The sequence below is a fragment of the Chenopodium quinoa genome, unplaced genomic scaffold (genome assembly GCF_001683475.1).
Source record: "Chenopodium quinoa cultivar QQ74 unplaced genomic scaffold, ASM168347v1, whole genome shotgun sequence".
Lineage (NCBI taxonomy): Eukaryota > Viridiplantae > Streptophyta > Magnoliopsida > Caryophyllales > Amaranthaceae > Chenopodium > Chenopodium quinoa.
In genome coordinates this window covers 2,536,646-2,559,988 of record NW_018744626.1, presented here as the reverse complement: position 1 = coordinate 2,559,988, position 23,343 = coordinate 2,536,646, and the positions used below count along the sequence as shown (strand labels likewise).

The window sequence follows — 23,343 nt, the reverse complement described above, 5'->3', positions numbered from 1 at the left end:
GAAATTCCCTCCGATCAATGTTATCTCGGGAGGAATATACTCTCGGAGGGAGCACAAGCGACACCTTAGAGCTTTGACTCACCAGGTGAACAACGCTGACATTCAATCTCCCCAGTCGCCGGTGCCGAACATGACGTTCACAGCCGCCGACTGCCGGGGGATTACGTTCCCTCACGAGGATCCGTTGGTGATCATCGCCACGGTGGCCAACCACGACGTCAGTAAGGTCCTTGTTGACGGTGGAAGTGGAGCAAACATTCTGTTCCGAAAGGCCTACAATCAAATCAAGCTGAAGCCCAAGCACCTTCCGGGTTCAATGGGGCTTCAATTTATCCAGATGGGAAGGTGACACTTCCTGTCACCATCGGCTGCGATGAGGCAGCCAGGAACGTCATGATTGAATTTTTGGTAATTGACGCTCCTTCAGTGTACAACGTGATTTTGGGGAGACCCATAATTCACGAGATCCAAGGGGTCGTCTCAACTTATCATCAGCTGATGATTTACGTCTCAGACGCCGGCTTCCCCGAAAGGATACAGGGCAACCAAAAGGACGCCCGAAGGTGCAACTACCTCAAACCATCCAATAGTCGCCCAGATGACAAGGATGAGGAGGAGAAAGAAAAAGAAAGAGAGCCGAGCACAAAAAAGCCGAAAGGCCTAAGTGCTTCGGCCCAAGGATCTGTACCTAGAGGTAAAGGGCCCGAAAGGGAAAAGGCTAGCTCTTCAGCTGAGCCGCAAGACTCAGAGAGCCAGCCGAAGAACAAAAAGACTGGGACACCTGCTGACATTGGCAGCAGGCCAGATTATGAAGAGTCCAGTCCATCAGCAATGGACATGGACCAACAGACTGAAACAGTTGAGTTGACCGAAGGAGACGTTGAGAAATGTGTAACAATCGGGATGGACCTTGATCCGAACACCCGTTGTGAACTTATTCAGCTCCTTCGGGACAACAGAGATGTGTTTGCTTTCTCGGCAGCTGATATGCCCGGGATAAGTTCAGACCTCATCTCCCATAAGCTTAATGTTGACCCAACGTGTCGACCAGTTAAGCAAAAGAAGCGGAATTACTCCGCCAATAAGAACCGAGACATCGCAGCCGAGGTCAAAAAATTGTTGGAGGCAGGATTCATCGAACCTTGCCAATATCCAGAATGGCTGGCAAATGTGGTGATGGTTCAGAAGCCCAATGGTACCTGGAGGATGTGCGTTGACTTCACGGACCTAAATAAGGCTTGTCCAAAGGATTTCTATCCCTTGCCGAGGATTGATCAGCTAGCCGATTCGACAAGTGGCCATGTCTTGCTTAGTTTCATGGACGCATTCTCGGGGTATCATCAGATCTTTATGCACCCCGACGATCGAGCAAAGACAGCATTCGTCACGAACGCTGGGGTGTACAATTACAAAATGATGCCCTTCGGATTGAAAAATGCGGGGGCAACCTATCAAAGGCTCTGAGAGCCTTCGAGTGCACCACTTCTCGGCTGAGAATGAGCAACTGATGAGGGAATCTCTCGATTTCCTCGACGAAGGTAAGAGACTCAGCCCGAGACAGAATGGCCGCCTATAAGCAGAGAATCAGCAAATTTTATAACCGAAGGGTCCATGCAAGGCCTCTCAAAATTGGAGACCTTGTCCTTCGGAATGCTGCTGCAGTTCAGAAAGGCCGAATCCATGGGAAACTCTCAACTGCATGGGAAGGACCTTATGAAATCTATGATGAGCTTCAGCCAGGGACATACCGACTTCGGCAGTTGGATGGAATTGAGTTGAAAAATCACTGGAACGCTGATGTACTGAAAAAATATCATGTGTAAACCCTTCGGGGCAGAACAATCTTTGTAAGTACATTTTGAACTAATAAAAGGCCTTGGAGCCGCCATTTATATAAATGTTTACAACTTTTTATCCTTTCAAAATTTTCTTTGTTCTATCTACTCTTTAAGGGTTTTTTATTCAGCCTCGTCTGAAAACTTCGCCTTCGGGTAACTGGGTTTCAGATTGCTGACAAAACTCGTCTTTTTAAAGAACACTGGTCTTTCAGCTGAAGTTAAACTTCAGTAAGACTTGTTCTCCAAAGACATGAGTCCATGGACAATTCTGGGATATTGCCTTAACTGAGCCTTGTATCCCAGAGAGCCATTATCCGAAACATTGCCTTAAGTTGGCCCTGTGTTTCGGGTATCCATTTTTCAAAGATAGACAGAAAATCAAGGATAACAGCAACAGTTGAAAATTTTTTATTCAGCCTCGTCTGAAACCTTCGCCTTCGGGTAACTGGGTTTCAGATTGCTGACAAAACTCGTCTTTTTAAAGAACACTGGTCTTTCAGCTGAAGTCAAACTTCAGTAAGACTTGTTCTCCAAAGACATGAGTCCATGGACAATTCTGGGATATTGCCTTAACTGAGCCTTGTATCCCAGAAAGCCATTATCCGAAACATTGCCTTCAGTTGGCCCTGTGTTTCGGATATGCATCTTTTTAAGGAACACTGGTCTTTCAGCTGAAGTCAAACTTCAGTAAGACTTGTTCTCCAAAGACATGAGTCCATGGACAATTCTGGGATATTGCCTTAACTGAGCCCTGTATCCCAGAAAGCCATTATCCGAAGCATTGCCTTCAGTTGGCCCTGTGTTTCGGATATGCGTCTTTTAAAGAACACAAGTCTTTCAGCTGAAGTCCAACTTTAGTAAGATTTGTTCTCCAAAGTCATGAGTTCATGGACAATTCTGGGATATTGCCTTAACTGAGCCTTGTATCCCAGAAAGCTAATATCCGAAGCATTGCCTTCAGTTGGCCCTGTGTTTCGAATATCCATTTTTCAGAAGAAGTCAATCTTCAGTAAGACTTGTATTCCAGAAGCACTGCCTTCAGTTGGCCCTGTGTTTCGGATACACATTTTAAAGAAGTGAAGAAATTGTTTATTCAGCTGAAGCCATACTTCAATTTCTGGGGGAGCAAGAAGTTGTATCAGTGCAAGTTTATGTTCGGCAGAATGAAAGAAACAGTAAAGCATTCAAAAATAAAGCAGCTGAAGAAAAGAGCATCAAATTAATAATTCATGCTCAGAAATTGAGCTACAAGTTCAATTAAACTGTATCGGCAGCCGCCCACAAGCGGAAAATAACAGCTGCCGAAATACGTACATAAGCAAAAAAATAAACTGTTGTACGACAAGGCAAGCTGAACAAAAAACAAGGCAAAAAATTCAGAAAGCGGCAAGTCTAAAGTTAAGCGCATGATGAACCGCAAGATTCTGAAGACGACTGCCCGAGTTCCTATGCTTCAGCCCGAGGATCAGACTGATCAGCGTTGTTGAGCCCCATGGTGGCCTCAGCCCCAGCAGCAGAAGAAGCAGGCTTTGCACTCTGCCGAGCCTCCCTTTCCCTCTGTTCAGCCTCCAACTCCATTCTCTCAGCTTCCTCTTCGGCTTCCTCAGCCTTAAGAATTTCAGCTTCGACTGGAGTTGCATACTTCATATGAGGGTCTTCGGGATTCTGGACCCATTCAGCACATTTGGACCAGTCCAGCTTCGGCTCAGCATGAAGGCAGACTCTTCGGCATACTCTGAACCCGTTTCTGAAACCCATTTCATATTCTTCCTGGGTATAGACACGGACTTTGAGTAGAGCCTCAGCATCAGCCAGCTTCTTCTGGGTCTCCTCCAAGTCTTCCTTGGATTTCTTCAGCTCATCGGCGAGCTTGGAGGAGGAACCCTTCAGCTCATTCAGCTCCTGCTGAACTTGGGAAGCCTTTGTCTGAGCCTGGGCCACTTCAACTTTTTTGGCCATCAGTTGATCCTCAGCCTCATGGAGTTTAGCTCTCTGAGCTTCAGCAGCAGCAGCAGCCTCTGAGAGTTGGACATCTCTGGCCTGGAGCAGCTCTTCAGCAGCCATTCGGCTGGCTTCAAGAGCTTCTAGTCGTTGCTGCACTTCAGCTTGTGCAGCAGCTCCATCCTGAATACGGCTCTCAACGGAAGCCTTGAATTTGGAGACGTCCACTCCCATGTGCTCCTGGAGGAATTTTTCCCCTTCCATCAGTGGGGGAAAAACTTCCTTCTCCATAGCGTCGCAGAAGGTTTTGAGGGCTTCAGCAGCTTTTTTCTCGTACTCCTCACCCTTCTGCTGCTTCTCTTCAGCTGCTCCTTGCTTCAGCTTAGCAAGCTTTAATTCCTCTTCAGCTACCTTCTTGTCGTGCTCAGCAGCGTCTACCCTATCTTGTAGGGTATCTATCAGCTCTACAGTGAGAGTCTGATTGTGCACGAACTGAAAACAGGAAGACAAGTTAAAAAATAAAAAAAAATATAATAATAAAAATAGAGCTGAATTTCAGAGGAAATAGAGGCAAGGAAAATCACCTGCATCATCAGCAGTTGGTTAGACCTGGCTGGGTCAGGAACTGATCTGCTGGATTCGCCCATCCCAGCAGTGGCCTTCAGCGACCAGATTCTTGCCCTATCTACTTCGGACATGCCAGCAAAATCGCCGAAGTAGGCTGCAGCTCCTTCACGGTTCTGACCCCATATAAGGTCCCAGATGTGATCTGGGATTGGAATTCGGGGGGCCGAGAAACCCATTTCTCCAGATTGCAGAGTCTGGAAAGAAGGAAAGGATGACGATGGAGCTTCTTTGGCTTTGGATGGCTCAGCATCATCCTTCTCAGAAGAGTCAATTACTATGACCTCTTCTTCTTCAGGGGTGAGGACGAAAGCCTCAACCTCCCTTGCAATGTCTGCCGTGAAACCCTCAGCACTGGGCATCACGGCATCTTTATTCTTGTGCTCAGCAACACTCTCCTGAATTGCTTCTTGGACCCCTCCCTTAGATTCGGGAGTTCTCTGATCCACCTCCATCTCAGGGGGTGGCGGAGGGGTCTTTTGGGGTGATTGGGGTGGTGGCCGGGGAACCCTCGGCGATCCATTGCCTTCCTCGGGTTCCCTTATTTCAACGCCGATGGTCATCGGCCTTCGCTGAAAGTCGTGAGGGCCGATGATGGCCATTCTTCGGCGCCTTTTCTGAAGAGGTTGTTCGTCCATGTCTGAGTCTGAAGACTCTTCTTGTATTTGGTCTTCGGGACGAACAGGGGCTTTCCCTTCTCTGTGTCTGTTACTCTCTTCAGACTGTAACAGACAGGGGGGAGGAAGAATGTGAGTACAAAAAAAAAAAAAAAAAAGAAAAGAAAGAAAAAAGAAGAAAGACAAAGTTAAGTCTGAAAGCTCACCGAGGTCTTCAGCAAAGCCTCGTCTTCTTCAGCTGCCCTAGCTGCAGCTTCTTCTTCAGCAGCTCTGGAGGACCCTTCTCCTCCTTCGCAAGCTTCGAGAACCCGTGCAACCTCTTCGGCTGTACGGGCAGCTTCAGCTTCTTCGTCCAGCAGCTGAAACCAGGGGTCTCTCTTCTTCCACCAAGGCTTCTGCCTCTGATACAGAGCAACAGCCTCAATTTGGAAGTGGGAAGAGTCTATATGAACTTCCCTATGCCTCGGTTCAGTGATAGACGGGGCCCGTTCAGTTACAACTCGTTCTCGGTTGACACCAAGACGAGCGTAGTTAATGCCAACGTTGGTCTTGTCCCGCTCTGAAAAAGAAAAGGGGAAAGGTCAGTTCAGATAGGTTGGCACAGCATAAAAAAAGCGAAGTGAGAGAAGAAAAAGAGATAATTAAAAAGCCTCGGCCCCAGCCGAAGAAGCTTACCATCCTTAAACTTTCGGCTGAGGCCAACAGCTGCTAGCATGTTCTCTTGGAAAACATAATGTGTATCGGGGAGCCAAGTCTCCGGGATATGCTGCATTCGGCCGCTGCCCCCCCCCGGTTCGGCAGCTTGCCGAAGATATGTTGTTGATCAAGGTTCGGATCCGGCCCGTCATCTGCGGGGGGACCTAGACTTCCCATGTCAGGATCAGGCTCAGCAAGGTACCGGGGAGCGCTGAAGACGCAAGGGTGGCCCGGATCTGTGGGTACCCTAACCCAAATCCATTGACCTCTCCAGTCCTTGTCTGAAGAGTCATTCGGCCACATGGTTAGGTACTGGGGCCGGGACTCAATCCGGTACCACCCAGAACCATGGCTTCCGTGCCCACTTTGAATATTTGGCACTAGCCGATGAAGCTTTTTGAAGCAGTGCAGGTTCGTCACATACTTGAAGAACTTGCAGACCCATAAGTATGTCATCACCCTTCGGATGCTGGTGGGCGTTAACTGGCATAGGGAGATATTGTAATGGATCAGCAAGTCTCGGACGAATACGTCCAAAGGGAACCTCAGCCCGTACTGAAGTTGTCTTGTGTACACCCCCACATACCCCGGGGGTGGACGATGGATTCTATCGGATGCCGCGGGCATTCGGCACCAATACCCATCAGCTTCAAAAATGCCGTAATACAACTCAATTTTCTCGGCAAACCGATATTGTTCGGCATTCTCCACCCACCATGAGTAGGGGCGGTTCTTTATCATGGCCGAAGCTACTTCGGCATTCTCCCACTCTGAAAACCCGGGGAGGATATCCCAAAGGACAGCGGGAACTTCATCGTCCCGTCCAGAAGCGCTCGGCCCCTCCGTTCTCTGAGGAGGAGCCGAGGAAATTGGAGTCGCCCTAATCCCTTCAGCAGGGTCAGACTCTGGCCTTTGTCCATTCCAGGTCCCAATCCTGTTCCTAGGATCGGGAATTGGCCTTGCTCTTCTTGGAGCACGGGCTCTACCTCTAACTCCTCTTGCCATTGATTATTTCGAAGAAAAAAGTCGAAAAAAAAAGGGAAGGAGTTCGAATTCGAAGAAAAATAAACTGAAATCAAAGGAATTTACCTTAATCTGAAGCGAAAGTTGCCGATTTACGAGTTCGTAGTGGCAAGTCTCAGTTTCTAAGCTTAATGCTCGGGGAATTTGCGAAGTTTTGATGCGGGTTCTTGGTTTCTCTCGAGAATTCTGGGTTTGTGTTGGTGAATAAGTGAGGAGAGATGACGCGTCTCTGTTTATATCTCCAGGAATGGGATACGGGGAGTCCGCGTTTCAATTTCTCTTAAATACCCCACTAAGTAACCGTTAAACACACGATCTTGTGATTAAACTGCCCATTATCCGTCCAACTTCCACAATCATCCGCCTTAACCGTTGTTATCTCATTAATTACGGTTTAAATTCAAATTTTTGGATTAATTAAATCATTTACTTCCCTCCTTTTCTGAATTAAATCAAACCCGACCCGTCATCCTTCCAAATCGGGTCTGGGGGGCAAGTTGTTTGGGTCCAATTTAGTCTAATTGGGCCTAGGCATTAAATGATCCAATTAAAAGCCCAAGGTCAAGGTTCAACTCTCCAATTGTGCTAAAGTCAAAGGTCAGCCCTCAAAGCAAGTCAATTGGGCTAAGGCCCAACCTCTCCATGTATGAAGAGGTATAAAAGCCATCAATATTCATACATTCATATTCATTCACAGATTTACATATTTCATACATTCTCATATATTCTCATATATTCAAGCAAAGCCTCAAGCAACTAATTCTCTTGCATAGTGTTCTCTTCTACACATTGTACTGACTTTAGCATCGGAGGGGCCTTCCTCGGCAACACCCCCGAGGCTAGTTTACGTGTGTTTACTGTGCAGGAAACCTTCGGCCCAACATAACTTGGACCGAATCCAGTCTTCTCCGTTTTAGCGGACCTTCGGCAAGGTCCCATTGTTTTCACCCGAAACACCTTCTACACCAAAATATTAAAAAAGGGACCTACTAATATAAATTCAAATAATAGGCCGTAACTTTATGTAACAAATTACCATCTACATACGAGCACATTAACTTATAATGAAGCTTTAAAAGTTAACCCAAAAAATAGGAAGTAGCACTAATGACTTCTTAGGTAAGCAGTAATGAAAGACAATAGAATTACGGGTAATCATAACAAATAAAAAAAAAAAAAAAAAAAAAAAAAAAAAAAAAAAAAAAAAAAAAAACCATTTTGAACGTCTATACTAATATTAACTCTGTTATGAACTCTACTCCTTTCTTCACTAATTTCCATTGCTGGTTGGGTCATTTTCTCTATCGAAGTGGTGATAGAAATGCATAAATCAAACGTATACTGAAAGGTTAAGCTGTTATACCAAACTTAAATAGCATACTACCCTTGCAAAATCGCACAACATTACAGATACAAGCCTAGCTAGTAGACCGCAAATGCGAATGAGACAATCTCACACGAGACTTTGCCTAAAAACAATACAAATAGGATAATCATGTTCATGGCACTACGAGTGTGGTAGACAAGCATGGAAGAATGAATAGTATAGAATTACAGTATAACCCATCAGTTAGCAATTCCTGAATTAATGGAAATGCCAAGGTTTAGGGTACTCCAGAACGCCTAAAGGCTCCTCTAGTAGCCTAAGGGATTTATCAAATATCAACAATGTGACATCGATTTTGATGCTCATTGTACTCCATTAAAAAAAAAAACCATTCACAAACTTTAAGGAAATTAATCTGAACTCGGCCTTATAATATCAGAAGATGCCTATTGGCTATTGGTTTCCTGACCATATTTTATACAAATGGCAAATATAATAAAAAATGTATATTCAAGTATATATTAAAAAAGTCAAACCACGAAAAAATAAAAAGTCATACCACACAAAGATATACTCGTATCTGAATAGATATAAACTATCAAACCAAGTCTTATACAGAGTAATAAAATTAGATTACACAAAAAGATAAAAGAATACATCTGACTAAACTAAAGATTAGATTCCTTCAATAACCATTGGTTTCAACTACTCCAAACAAAGTGTCGAATTTCTATCCAATTACCAAGGTCATAATCTTTGTTTAGCAATTAAAATATTGTGCCAACCAATCATCCAATGAAAGCACATCATAAAAACAAAAACTGATTAGCAGGCATAGATCAGACAATTACAATTTAACAATATGGATAATCTGCTTAAAGGTTTAAAGTATTTGGAAAAACTATTAAAACACTGGCAAGTAGAAATATACAACTGCGTATTTGTATAACTAAAATAGTGGAGGATGCCTTTTTCTACTCCCAATAAGAAGATTGATATTATTTTTTTTTAATTTTTTTTCCGGGAGTAAGTGAGAGCGATAAAGACAAAGAATGTAAATGAGTTTTTGATTTCATACCACTCCTTAAGATGGTAATTAATTAAGATAGTTAATCATCCACATAAGAAAAACGATATTTTAAATGATTTTTTATACACTAGCATAAAAAATTAATTACTGCCATGTGTAAGGATATTTAGGAAAGTTTTGTAACTAATATTTTAAAAAATGGACGTATAAATCTACTACTAGAGACGGGTTTAACTTTTAAGTTTGGTGTTAACTACTTAATCAAAATCAACAGTCTACGTCAAAAACTAGTAATTCCGTGACCCCTCTACCCAAAGAATTGCTACCTCTATATAAGGCATACCCTCTATCAGGATATCTATTCTCTCCACTCTTTACCATCAACAGATATTCAATTTTTTTTATGCATTTCTAAATAATCATAACCTATTCAATCATTCATCTTTCTCACATTCATTCATTCATTCATTCATTCGATATTCTCACATTCAGCTATTAGTTCCACAAACTCATCCCATCTTTGCTCTCAATCTTTTCCTTAATCCCTTCTTTCTGCAATAAAATGCAGACTTCAACATCTCATTCAAGTTCTTTCTCGAATGAAGATTCTGAGCATGACCACTATGATTCAAGGTCAGCTTCCTTCTCTTCACTCCCAAGCCTCCCAAGAGTTCCAGGCCTTACAGTGCATCCCAATCAACTAAACCATCTTTCCAGCGCCTTAAGCCAGTGCATAACCACTCTCACAGGACATACCTCCTACATATTCTCTCTTACTTTGGCTGGAAAATATCTCTACACCGGTTCCTCCGACAATGAAATTCGAGTATGGAAACGCAACCCCTTCAGCTATGAAGCTGATGAAGAGAGCCTAGCTGATAATGTGGTGGCAGTTGGAAAAACTGCAGTGAAGTCTCTGGTTGTTTTAGCTAACCAGCTCTTCAGTGCACATCAAGATTGCAAAATCCGGATATGGAAGATAAAAGCCCAGGAACCATTTAAGAACATAAAATATGAAAAAGTCGCTACCCTACCCACACTTGGTGATCGTACTAAGAAACTTCTAAACCCAAACAACCAAGTTGAGATTCGTAGACATAAGAAATGTACATGGGTACATCATGTTGACACTGTCTCTGGGATAGCTTTATCGCAAGACCAGTCCCTGCTCTATTCTGTTTCATGGGACAGAACACTAAAAATCTGGCAAACATCTGACTTCAAATGTTTGGAGTCAGTTACGAATGCACATGATGATGCAATAAATGCAATCGCAGTGTCCTATGATGGATATGTTTACACGGGATCAGCAGATAAGAAAATCAAAGTATGGAAGAAACTCCCAGGAGACAAGAAGCATACTCTGGTCAACACGCTGGAGAAGCACATTTCAGGAATAAACGCCTTAGCACTTAGTCCTGATGGGCTGTTGCTGTACTCAGGGGCGTGTGATAGATCAATATTAGTGTGGGAAAAGAGTTGTGATGATGATAGCATGGAACTTTTAGGAGCACTAAGGGGCCATACCAAAGCCATATTGTGCTTGGCCACCGTTGATGACTTGATTTTCAGTGGTTCAGCTGATAAAACTGTACGAGTTTGGAGAAGGGTTGAAGGAAGCTATGTTTGCCTGGCAGTACTGGAAGGACACCAGGGTCCAGTCAAGTGCTTGACTGCAGCAGCTGATGCTTACTACCCTCATAATAGCATGCCATCGTCTAATTATCTTGTCTATAGTGGTAGTTTAGATTGTGATATTCGAGTATGGCAGGTGTTGGTATCGAATTGATTCATCATCTATGCCTAAAAATCTAGTACCAGATAGCAAAGTATCTCCCAGCTAGTTATAAATTTAAGTTCAACAAATTGCAGATTGGCAATGAGCACTTTAGTGTTTGATGCATAAATTTAAGATAATATTGCAAATTTCCAATATTGCACATCTCCAATGTTCCTAAACAGGGTAATTATCAGTCTATAGGTTTTAACAATTCCAAACAAAGAGGAAAGGGGAGAAGAAAAAACAAGCACTAAAACAGATCAACATTAAACCATGATATGACATAAATGCCCTGGAGTCGGGTCAAATGTGATGTCACTTAGATAAATTATATAATATTTACAGGATAAGAAATTCTACAAGGGCATGCCTGGAATTCCATAAATTAATAGGGGGTAATATCTAGTGGGGTAGATTCTGCTTGAGTTTTGATTTAGAGAGTAATATTTCATTTTCTAAGGTTTGGCAAGTATCCTGGGGTAAAGACAACCACTTCATGGCAATCGACGGACGACGGCAACCATCATGTCGATGATAAATTTGAGACCACCACAAGCATCGCCTCACTTGAAAGATCAAAAGCCCTAACCTTTTGTTCGACTATCTCTTCAACCAATGGCTCAATTCATGACACTTGTTCGTAATTCGCCAGAATTGATGAGCTATGGTGGCGGCTGGCAGCTTCCATCGGGTGGCAATAATGGCGGCCAACAGCTTCAATTGGGCGGAGTGATATGGAGGTGAAGGAGATAGCATGAGCAGGGGAGAAGGAAGGTACAATATAACAGTGGAGAGTATTTTTTTTACAGGGGAGATTGTTACCCTAGGGGGGAGGTGGGTACTTATTAACCCCCTTTTTAAGGAAATAAATTACCCCACTAATTAATTACCCTTGATCCATACTAAAAACAATTCCAGAAATTTTACTGGTGTATTTTTTCCCCTCCCATTACACCCATTCCAGGCAGCCCCTAAAGCTTAATGTTTGCTAATTTGGTCCTTGCTTAATGAACTACAGGCTAAAAACTTGAGTTTCAGGAAAAACAAAACTTTTTTCTTTATATTGGTGGCTAGCAGTTTATCATACTAGCAGATTCAGGTGCGACATTGAACATACAAAGTTTACAGAACATAATTGTGTTCATCTTGACTGACCAAAGCATTAAAATTATTACCTATTAATATATTATAGTTACAAAAGTATACATATGAAGCGGAAACAACAAAAAGGATTCTCAAGCAAAACATGAAAAAATGTGTTCACTTGGCCAATGTCTCCAGAAGCAATTCATTCAATCTGTATCAACATTTTCTACATTTTCCAACCAATTAGAACTTAAAAAATGGAAAATGCATCTACCTACAGCAATCCACCTAAAATTTACAAGTTTGGACATCATTTATGCAATTCACAAAAAAGCAACCAATATTCCATAAACATATGTAGACCTGACTCTCACAATTATCGGAGATGAGCAGAAGATTAGGACAGGTCAGATCTCAGCTAGGAAGGTTGAAAGATAAGATCAGTCTATGAAGGTTGAAAGATAAGATCAGTCTATGAATATGATGTTTTGCTTGCAAAACCATTCTAAGGGAAACCTTTCTTAGCAGGTGGGTGTCTGGTACTCATAGGTCATCTTCTACAAATTCACTTCTGACTGTTTTCCAAAAATAAAACTTGGGTCACATTTACTAGTACCATTAACAGTGTAATTCATCAATTTACTTTACCCCCTTCATGGGAGCACCTTTAGTAGCTAGAACTCAAACAGCCACAACTAAAGTTGTTATTTTGAAGTCCCAGACATAGTTCGGACACATAACCAGTTTAACCACACTCATCGGCTACAACAACCAGAGTAAAGTCAACCAGCAAAATATTAGGGAAGCAACCAAATGCACACCCCCTACCCTTCCCCAACAAAAAAAAATGAATCACTTTAGCAATCAAGCCTTAAAAATAATATGGTCCCTTGAGCACTTCTAAGCACTTGCAAACCACTGCTAATAAAAAAGACTCCTTTAACAGTCGGGGATTATAGAAAATTAAAAAATGTAAACAAACTTTATAACAAATCTACAAAGTTCTGTATTATTGTATAGTGTTCAAAGATCTAGACAAAAAGCATGTTGGCCAATTGTTTCAGCACAAAAACAGAAAAGTTACTCAATGATTAACAATATTATGCTGATCATAGTGCTAAGTTTGCTTTAGACGGCAGATGCATTAGCAAATTGCAGATATTAATTGCACAGGCTGAGAAGCACTTCACATCAGCCCTCTAATGCAATCAATATAATGCTCTACACTGAAAAAAACGTGAAGTCCAAGCACTTTCTGTATGGTTCCTACATTCCTACTGACAGATTTCCAATTAAATTATTATGTAGATTTTGTTTTTCCAAAAAGGTACTATATAAAATTAGGGAACCCTTCTCTGAATTGTATTCCCTAATTTATCAAGAAAAATAACACTCTGACACTTGCATGTTGTGAAGGTCAAACTTTCAAAAATAAACCCTTTTGATTAAAACCATTTCACAAGTTTTATTGTACTATGTGATTATTTTAGTACTTTCATGTTTATTTCCTTAAAAATAGAATCAACCAATATATTGTGAGAAATAGACGATCAAAATTTGACATCAAAAATATTATATGCTATCTTATAAAACCCGAGAGCAGAATCCTCAACTTCTAATTCTCTCAATAAAATTTTATTATCAGACATTCTGAAAGAGATCACAAGACTGTATTCCATACAAAATGGTGCTACTTGAGATGTTGCTAGACACTATTTCATCAACAAATGAATTTATCTTTCACCAGATAAACAAAACCTCACTGGCCTACCAGAACCCAATGTTTAGTTAAGAAGGAAGAAGTAGAAAAAGACAATCAAGTCACACATGACTTGCAACATTGCAAAGAGTTCAAAGAGATAATAAAAGCAGCTCTTGCTCCAGCTTTTAAGTTATGTTACATTGTGCATTATGGTTGAAAACTTGAAATTGTTGAAATAAATTACTCCAAAATGTTCACTATCTAATTTGCTTAACAGAACTTTAACAAGCAGCTAAAGAAGAGGGAAAGAGACACGGATTGTATGTGGATTGCAACATTATAGATTTTCAAATACCAAATCAAACCAAGCCTATTTCAGGTATTCAAGTTTGTGATACATTGATTCTTGCCAACATCTTTGTATAGCGCAAAGACAGTATATTATCAGGCTACATTAGTATGTATGATAAATCTCCAAGATGCAATACAGAGGCAAGTTGCCAGACTATAGTAGAAACAAATAGAAGATTAGAAGTCATTCATCTGGATCACTCATAAGGGCATTTTTGCTGGTGTACCTGGAGAGCGGGGATACTTTCTAGAGGTAGGACGGTCTTTGAAACATATGATAGCAGTTCGCTGTCCAAAAGGGCCATGTGATTCCACTGAATAGCAAAAAAATAAATTGTCATTTGCTCACTTCATTTATTAATTAAAAAGCAAAAAAGTTGTTTACACATAAGCAATGTGCATCTGCTTTAAATATAATAGCAAACATAGTATCTATAGACAGATGTTCTCATCTCAATAAACGCGGAAAAATGAGACAATCATCAAGGTAATACATGGCATGATATCTAAACCACCGTGACGTATGTATTAGTGTTCTTTTTTTTTTTAATAATTATTATTCTTCTGGCTTTATCAGTTAAAACGACATCAACGTAAAAACATGCATTCACATAACCCAACAAATCTGAGTTCTAGTCAACTAGTGAGCATACTCCAACAGTTGGAAGCTATTTGTGCCCCTTAAATGGAGTTTGTAATTTTAATTTCAAGTTTTAAATTTAACCTCGATACCAAAACTTTTAAAAACCAACTAATTGAACACTATTTATTAATTGCACTGTGAGAACTTTAAGATTTTCCACCAAGCTTACAATTTTCAAGTTGATGTATGACAAGTTTTAAAGGAGACAAAGATTCTTTACTCATCAGCTTGAATTGCTATGTAGGAGCAACAATTGTTGCATATCAATCAAGAGTCGCATGGAAACAAACTCTTAGGTGAGGCGATATTGGTGAGGCATTCCTATGCACTTTGTATTAACACTATTGCCTAACCTCGGAGCGTCTTAACCTTTATTACAGTGCCACTTATTATAATAAGGCAAGACTGCATATTTCCAGCCACCCTACCTTGGAATAATGTTGATGTTAGTCCAAATATACAATATTACAATGTACGCCATTTTTAGGGTCAAAGAGGATTAGAGGAATCACCATATGTTCTTCATCAAACATAGGCGGGAAACAAAGAATAAAATCAGTAAAACCTGATGAAGTAAAGCACGAGTTGGATGTTAGCCAAAACAACAGCCTACTCTTGCATAATAAGAGGGAATGTTGTAATCCCCCATTTTTGACATAAATAACTCGAGTTATACTCATTAGCATTATATAAAGTATATCTTTAAGAGGACTTAAAAGGCAACCTTAAGCAAGTTAAATCAAAGACATATAAGAAGGCTTAATCAAACTGAGCTAAATTGCTCCTTTTATAACAGGACTAAGTTTGTCAAAATCGGTAAACTTAATCCTATATTAGTTTGTCTGAATCAATAAGATTTACTTATGGTCTGTATTATAGCAATAGAACTGTGGTGATGATCATAAAAGTGCAGATGAACAAAGTTCTCGAATCAATAAATAGTAACACCTTTTATTATATATTATATAAAACATTATTATAGCAATGATTATACTGTATTTTTTTTAGTAAGAATGAATAATGATAAGCAACAATACTACAAAGACAAGATAAGTTCCTCGAAAGCATACCTAAATGCTGATGCAAAAGAGTAGCACCCAATAAATTTATTGCTCTTTCAGCATTTCTAACTTCCACCTGTTCAGAAATAGCAAATGTTACAATCAGTTGATGATTAGGAATACTACAAAAACAAGCATGCAGTAATCAATGTATTCTGTTGAAGCAAAGTATATGAGCTAAAAGGACATTTGAAAAGGGACTTTTTTTTTGGCATGAGCTCATTGTATGGCTATGGCATGTCATACTTATACAACTGTCATGCTGAAAGGAGTGCAGCCATAACTGCCCCCAAAACACGAAGGACAAAATCATGGATCAGATTGCAGAATATGTAACAGCATAGAATTTCGCTTTCTTGATGTATGTTATCTTGTCCCTTTCCTTGGGAAAGAGGAGAGGGGGGAGGTATTAGGAACACAAACTTCACACTTGTCATCCATTCAAAACTCTCGTCTATATATAAACATCCCCTTACAAAATATAAATCTATCAAAAGTCAAACATCGCCCACTTTGCAATGGCCAGAGTAACCTAGTATACACATCTATCATAATTTAAAATTCCTTACCACTTGGGAGCAGGACAGCGGTTTTGAAAAGTGATTTATGTTTGGAATGGAAAGTCAAATTTCAACTACAGTTGATTAATAATTCTAAAGATATTTATATATTAAAGTTTAATTTAAATTAAGTAGGTAAAGTTAAAAAATAAAAATAAAAATCTTAGCACAGCTGAGACGGCTGCAACCTAAGACAACAGCATAAGAGCAAAAACAAAATCCTTCTAGAATCTAATGGTATGTCATCAAATCACTGCTTATAAAAGGATATTAAATGGATAAAGCTATTTGACGTATTTGTATCTATGGCGACAGGAAGAATAGATAAGCAAGAGCAAATTAACACAGAAAAGCAACTTGACAGGGAAATTGGTTGACTGGGAAGTAGAGACATTGAAAAGTAGATATATTGCTGCTCAAACAATAAGTCACTAACCAAGGACATATAGTAGACGAACATAGGTGTGAGCATTTCTAAAATATGCTTTTGTTGAGGAGTATTAGTTAAGCCTCTAGCAGCGTTTGTTAGCTCTACTCACACCTAGCTGACATAAATCATATAGTCGATATTTTGCATATGTTTATTTATAAACTAAAGTTGAAGCCCCAATTAGTTTTGTGCTCAGGATAGGTAGTATTCTAATGATAGTAACATAACAAACATTTGAAGCTTTGAGATAGAGTACTGCTGCATTGGCAATTGCATCAGCTTCATTGTAAGATAACTATGATTTAAATTCATTAACAATCGACAAGGCTAATACAATTATTTTTTCATTAAAAAGTCTTATGTGTGCTGTATCAAATCTAAACATTCATATTCAGTTATTCACAATTAGATGCTACATTAGTCAGTTATGTACTTATATATGCAGCATTTATTGAATAGTATAAGGGCCAGCTGAAAAGGAGAAAATTTGGTCCAGCAATTTGTCCAAACGGCTACAGGAAGTCAGCAAGATTGGGCAGGAGCTAAATTAATAACCATTTAGTTCTTTATCACTCAAATATTTTGTAGTTAAGAAGCTGAACATTTACAGATGAAATCATCCCAAAAAGCCAAATAAACGTAGGGGGGATGTCCAATGTGGGATAGTACTAAAGTTCAAACTGTCTAGTACTACACAGTGCAAAAAAACTATACAATAATATCGGCTCAAAGGGAAGGGATGCACAATTTATTGGCAATCAAATCTTGAGGCCCTATAAAAAAATAAAGACAAAATGTAAATTACAGAAATGAAAGATAAAAATCTGATAAGTTACTTAAAGTCTTCAACTATAATGTTGAATATAGGGCCACTCTTCTTTTTTTTTTTTTTTTTTTCCTTCAACCCCTGATTTTCATTGTAAGTTAGATCAGTTAACCTTAAGAAACCAGCTGACACAGATACACGGTGACACAGACACACGGTGACACCCTGTGGCCACTGCTACTCTTAAACAGCTGGTTCAGTACAGTTCATTAAATAAATGATTCCCACTATTATTAATCCTAGCTCGGTAATGTGCAGGGGTCAAAAGAGATTAGTCTCAGCTCTTATCAAGTCAATTTAAGGCTCAACACAGTGGGTAGTTGAGTAGTTCCATTTTAACATCAGTTGAAAAAAAGCTCAATTGACACAATTCTTTCTTAGGTGCAAGACAGCTTCATATTATGCATTTTAGAGTTCGTACCCCAGCATGTTGTGAACTTCTGATTGAATAAAGCACAAGGCTTCCCCTCACTCAACAAATTCCACCATCCAGCTTTATATGCCGTATTTTTTTTATTATTGTTTGTTTATAACAACCAGTTAGAGTAGAAAACTAAAAATACTTGAACAGTATAACAGACATAATTGCAAAGCCAGGAAATTTACAAGTATTCATTTTTCATAATAAACAGGCTTTGTTTTTCACCATGTTTTGTTTTATATTGCTTTTTATGTAATACAAAGCAACAAATTACAAAGTTCCACAAAGAGCATGGCAGTTCAAACATAATCATAGCACGTGAAAAGTAACAGTAACTTCAAGCCATTAACTCCATTTTTTGTGAGTGCTATTGACCATAATACCATAAAATAAAAAAAATCAGAATCTTACTTGCTATGTAGCAAGGTTTTCCTGCCTACATACTACTGCAATATAGATGCAGATTTTCTTTTGCTTCCACAATGATTAAAACCTTCTCATCTATATTCAGTAAAGCCAGTCATCTATCTGAAATTTTAGTGTTCATAACATCTATAACTCCTGAGAAGTAATTTTGATAATTGGCTTTAATGGATAGTTTTATCTTAAGGTTACCAGCTTTGGATATATACTTCCTTTTTCATTTTGTTTGGTATGTGATAACAGCAGTAACAGTCACATGCTAACATACTCAACAAAAGCATTAAATGTTGCAGTCCTTTTACATGGAGATTATTTTAGAAAACTTTGTGATCATAGTTATATACATAGCTCACTTCCCTATCCTAGAGAAAGGAGCTATTGCCTGAGTCAAGAGTAGCACACTATATTATGAAAAGGATTAACTAACAAAAATATTAATAGTAGGGCTATATAAGCAAAAGAAACATTGGATACCTGAGGGTCATGACCCTTTGCAGCTACGAACAGACCACCCATGCGAACCAAAGGAATACAATACTCAGCTGACCAATAAAAGAAAATCAAAACATTGCGTGAGAAGATATAAAGAGCTTCACAGTTGTAATAAACAGCTATAATAAAGAGCCTAATCAGCACCTAGAACTCTCAGTTCTGCAACAGCCCTAGCAACGGCTATATCGAATGATTCTCTGAACTCCAATGTGTGTCCGAAATTCTGCCCTATAACCAAGAATATTTAGTGTACAAATAAAGAAGTAAGTCAATCAATCACACATGCCCATATCTTTCAAAGAACACTAAGAAATTACGAAAGAAATACCTCAGCCCTGTCACGAATAACTTTCACGTTGGACACACCAGTAACATTAATTGCATGCTCCAAGAATAAGCAACGCTTGTTCATTGATTCTAGAAGTGTAACCTTCCAACCTATACATAAGTAACACTACAAAATCAAAATCTAATACGACAAAACACAAAGGTGACTAATCAAAACCCAACACTAGTGATTCTATAACCCATCGATTATTATGTCAGAACTCAGGTGATTCTATAGTTTGACTATCAGGATTAAACTTACAAAACTATGACACAGTTTTCTACCAATATATGAAAACTTAAAGTTTATAAAATTCTAATAGTAGCTACTCATAGACTCATACTAACACAACCAAAGTATTCAACTACTTAATACTTTGCATAGCATAAAATGCTTCAAAGATGCAACTGAGAGTCCAACTAGAACAATCACTCTGAAAACAATGAGCTTATAATCTAATCCTTTATATATACAAGATAATGACCATATGCAATATGCCTTGATTAAAATTCAAATCATGTATTCGGGTTTGCCGGCTAGGCGGCTACATTACTCCGTTCGTAGCATTACTTACACCAATTAAGTGTGCACTAACGTCTCTACAGTTAGAAAGTTCTCATCAATTTCCACAATTCTCAGAACAATTTATAATTGTAAGTGAAATTAACAAATACCTGGGCAAGCAATGGCTAAGATCAAACCCGGAAGCCCGGCACCAGTGCCAACATCAACAAGACTCAAACTTTCACACGAAGAACCACAATGTGAAGTGTAAGACTCATTCATAGGCGGAAGAATTGCTAGTGAATCTTCAATGTGCCTTTCCATTACTTCACTCCTCTCTGTAACAGCAGTTAAATTCATCTTCTGTAATAAAAAATAAAACACAATTCAATTGCAGAAACAAACAAATTAATACTAATTCAGCAATACATTGAACATTGAAGAAGAAAGAGGGGGAAAAGGGACCTGATTCCATTCAAGAAGGGTATCAACATATAGAGAAATCTGGTGTTTTTGATGAGAATTTAGGGTTTCAAAGTGGGAAGAATTGATTGGTGTTGCAGTAATTAGAGATTTGCGAGTGTTTGCAGTGAATTTGAAGGAGTTGGGTCTGTGGTACGGAAGGTGTTCGATGAAAGTCCTGAGAGAAAATGGGGATAGGATGAGCTTACTACGCAAGCACATCATTGTGTTCCCGCGCTGAGGATTTTTTTTTAAATTATTATTGTTATTTTTTTCGTTTTGTTGTGAGGGAGATGAGAAATATATATTACCTCCGTTTTATATTATTTACAACGAATTGACATAAAGTATGAGTAAAAAGTGTTTAATAGTTGCAAATGATATAAGCTTAGTAGTTTACTACGCAAGCACAACATTGTATTCTTTACTAATTATGGGGGAGATGGTGAGATATCATCATATGAAGAATTGAAGATAGTCAATAGTTTCCAATAACCCATATGAGCTAACTTTGTTCCAGTGAAAAAGAATAGTATTTTCTAACCATGAGATTAGAGATTCAATCCGCACTAGTGACAATTTGGAAATGTGATTAGTTATTTAGTTTCCCATTTGAAATTGTGCTCGCAAAGTTTGTTGCTTTTAAACTATAGATAGATATCAATCTACATTATACACTTAATATGCACTCATTAGAATAAAGAAGTCCAGTCTAGTTGAGTTAAAAAGGGATTGAAGTCAATGAAACTTTAAATCGTGCTTCCAATTTTAAGTGCCTCACAAAATTTTTATGCGTATGTGATAAATAGGTTAAGGATTTGGTAGTTTAGAGTTCCTACAACACCACAAAAATTAATTAATATCTCATGGTAGATCAATATCATAGTCTGTTTATTAGAACTTTTGTCTCAACTAAACATCTCAATTTGCGCTTCATATCTTCATGTTGAAGCTGCAATGTGACTGAAGTTGCAGGATTGTCTGAGAGCATCTTCAATGGTATAAAAATAAGGACTTGCTTGCAAATTAATTAAAATTACAAGCATGTAGTTTACCATTGGTGTGGAAATTGATATAGCTAGAGTAAGCAACGCTGCTCAAACAAGCTACGTTGTTTGATTTTTAAATGATAATATCACCCATTAAACATATGACATGTGTATAATAAAAACTATTTTAATTATTTATATTTTTTCCAATTAAGCTACAATTCAATATGCTACAATTAACCATTTGAGCACCTTGTAGCTACAAAATATATTAAACAAAGTATTAGCTCCAATATTTGATGTGGCAAGGGAAGCTACAAAGTATTATAGCTTACCATTGGAGATAGATGTTCTCATTATCTATTGACATCAATGGTTCGGTTTTTCTTTTTATATGCAAAGTGATTCCTAAAAACTAAGTTGATTTTATTTACAAACAATAATTACAAAAAGTCTTTGCAACGAATGTTGTTGTTATTCTTTTTTATTTCAAATTCATGAAAAAGAACATTAGATAAACAATATTCCTATCTATTACTAACTATTAATAAAACAAAACATGTTGACATCATTGAACGACACTTGTCAATTTCTTATGAAATTTTTTCCCACCAAAACTATTTTTGACATCATTATTTGTTTTTTCTCTTTTTTTTTTTACAAAATAATTCTTCCTAAGTTCCCAGAAAATACTTCTTTCAAAATTAATTAATGAGATTATAATTACTCTTTTTTGAATAATAAAAATATTGACAACTATTTTAAACAAATAATATTTTTTTAATCTAAACTAGTTCTTTCCTAAAAAAATAAATAAAATAAAATAAAAAAATCCTATTCTGCAAATCTTTGTCGAACAAATTATAATTTTACTCCTCCCTATATTAAGATAATATAGATATTGTTATACATTAAAAACAAAGAATATTAATTAATTTCTTGTAATATTCCACGTTTATGACTTCGTATAGTTTTTATGCTATAAATTAATTTATCAAAAGAAAATAATCAAAATATGGAGCAATTTAAATAATCGTGTATGACACCAGACTTAACCTATTTACCATTGATTTTAAAATTGAGCATGACTCATAAATTATCTAGTATACTCCATAATAGGTATATGACAATATATTTGAGAACTTATAATAAATACTCCAACGTGATAAGTGCCTATGAAAATTCCATATTTTCTTTTAACATCATTGTGATTGTGTTCAAATCTTCTTTTTTTTTGAAAAAAGTCCTAAAAGGACACTAAATTTCATTAATGTAAGCCATACGGCATCTACAATTGACAATGAACGATAATGAAAACGAATTTAACAAAATCAAACAAGAATTAATCGGGGAAGGGCTAAGAATCCAAATAAATAAATATAACAATTCGGCATATTCTCGATTCGTTGTCTCATACAACTTTTTGAGTGGATCCGTCGTCGCTTCGCAATTTTGTGAGAAAGTAAATTGTTGTGTTGATTTCGTAACCCGAATCCGAGCCACAATCAATAGTAGCCCCACACAACCAGAGACCAAATTAAGCACAAATAAAACCTTGTCTTTCGAAGGAGTACGAAAAACCTTGTCTTTCGAAGGAGTACGAAAAACTTGTCTTTCGAAGGAGATCGAAAAAACCTTGCCTTTCGAAGGAGATAAACCCTTTCTTTCGAGGGAGACATTATTGTAACCTAAAACAAATTAAAAAGCTTAAAGGAAAATAAAGATTGGGGCTTTCCACCGGTGAAATCCGATGGAAGCCCTTTAAAATTAACAATGGAGACTAGGTTTAGGAGAGAGAAGAGAGAAAAGGAGGCTAGGGTTTTGAAACGGCAAAAACAGGTTTTTTTGTGTTCAAATCTTCTAAATCAATGTAAATAGGAGATCAGTGTAGAACTGTGGATTGTCACAATCTATAATTTTTTAATACTCCATATATCAAATAGAATATCAATGCAGATTCTCAAAATTTTCCTAATATGGAGATAAATAGGAGAGATAAATAGGAAATCAATGTTAATTTTCATAATCTTTTCTAATCAACAAACTTTGTGTCGTTCAGGACCATATAAAATCGAACCAAATCAGAGACATCTTCCATCAAATTTTGTACTCAATTTTCACCTAAAAAAAATAAAATAAAATTGTTTTCAATCAATTGCTATTAAGATTTCAACAGCTAAGTAACGATG

General features: G+C 38.2%; 2 protein-coding genes across 2 annotated transcripts; one reads left to right on the top strand and one right to left on the bottom strand.

Annotated features, from left to right (window-relative positions):
* Nucleotides 1-8,967: 8,967 nt before the first annotated feature.
* Nucleotides 8,968-10,982, top strand: LOC110700460 (protein JINGUBANG-like). The gene has a single exon (XM_021878002.1). It carries the CDS (start codon nt 9,659-9,661, stop codon nt 10,883-10,885), a length of 1,227 nt encoding a protein of 408 aa, XP_021733694.1. The 5' UTR covers nt 8,968-9,658; the 3' UTR covers nt 10,886-10,982.
* Nucleotides 10,983-13,862: 2,880 nt separating this feature from the next.
* LOC110700459 (ribosomal RNA small subunit methyltransferase G-like) lies at nt 13,863-20,412 on the bottom strand. Its single transcript, XM_021878000.1, has 7 exons — nt 20,169-20,412; nt 19,874-20,066; nt 19,200-19,309; nt 19,016-19,094; nt 18,854-18,921; nt 15,729-15,795; nt 13,863-14,329 (listed from the first exon to the last, which is right to left on the bottom strand). The coding sequence occupies exons 1-7, from the start codon at nt 20,388-20,390 to the stop codon at nt 14,217-14,219; spliced, it is 852 nt and encodes a 283-aa protein (XP_021733692.1). The 5' UTR covers nt 20,391-20,412; the 3' UTR covers nt 13,863-14,216.
* Between the last annotated feature and the right edge of the window lie 2,931 nt (nt 20,413-23,343).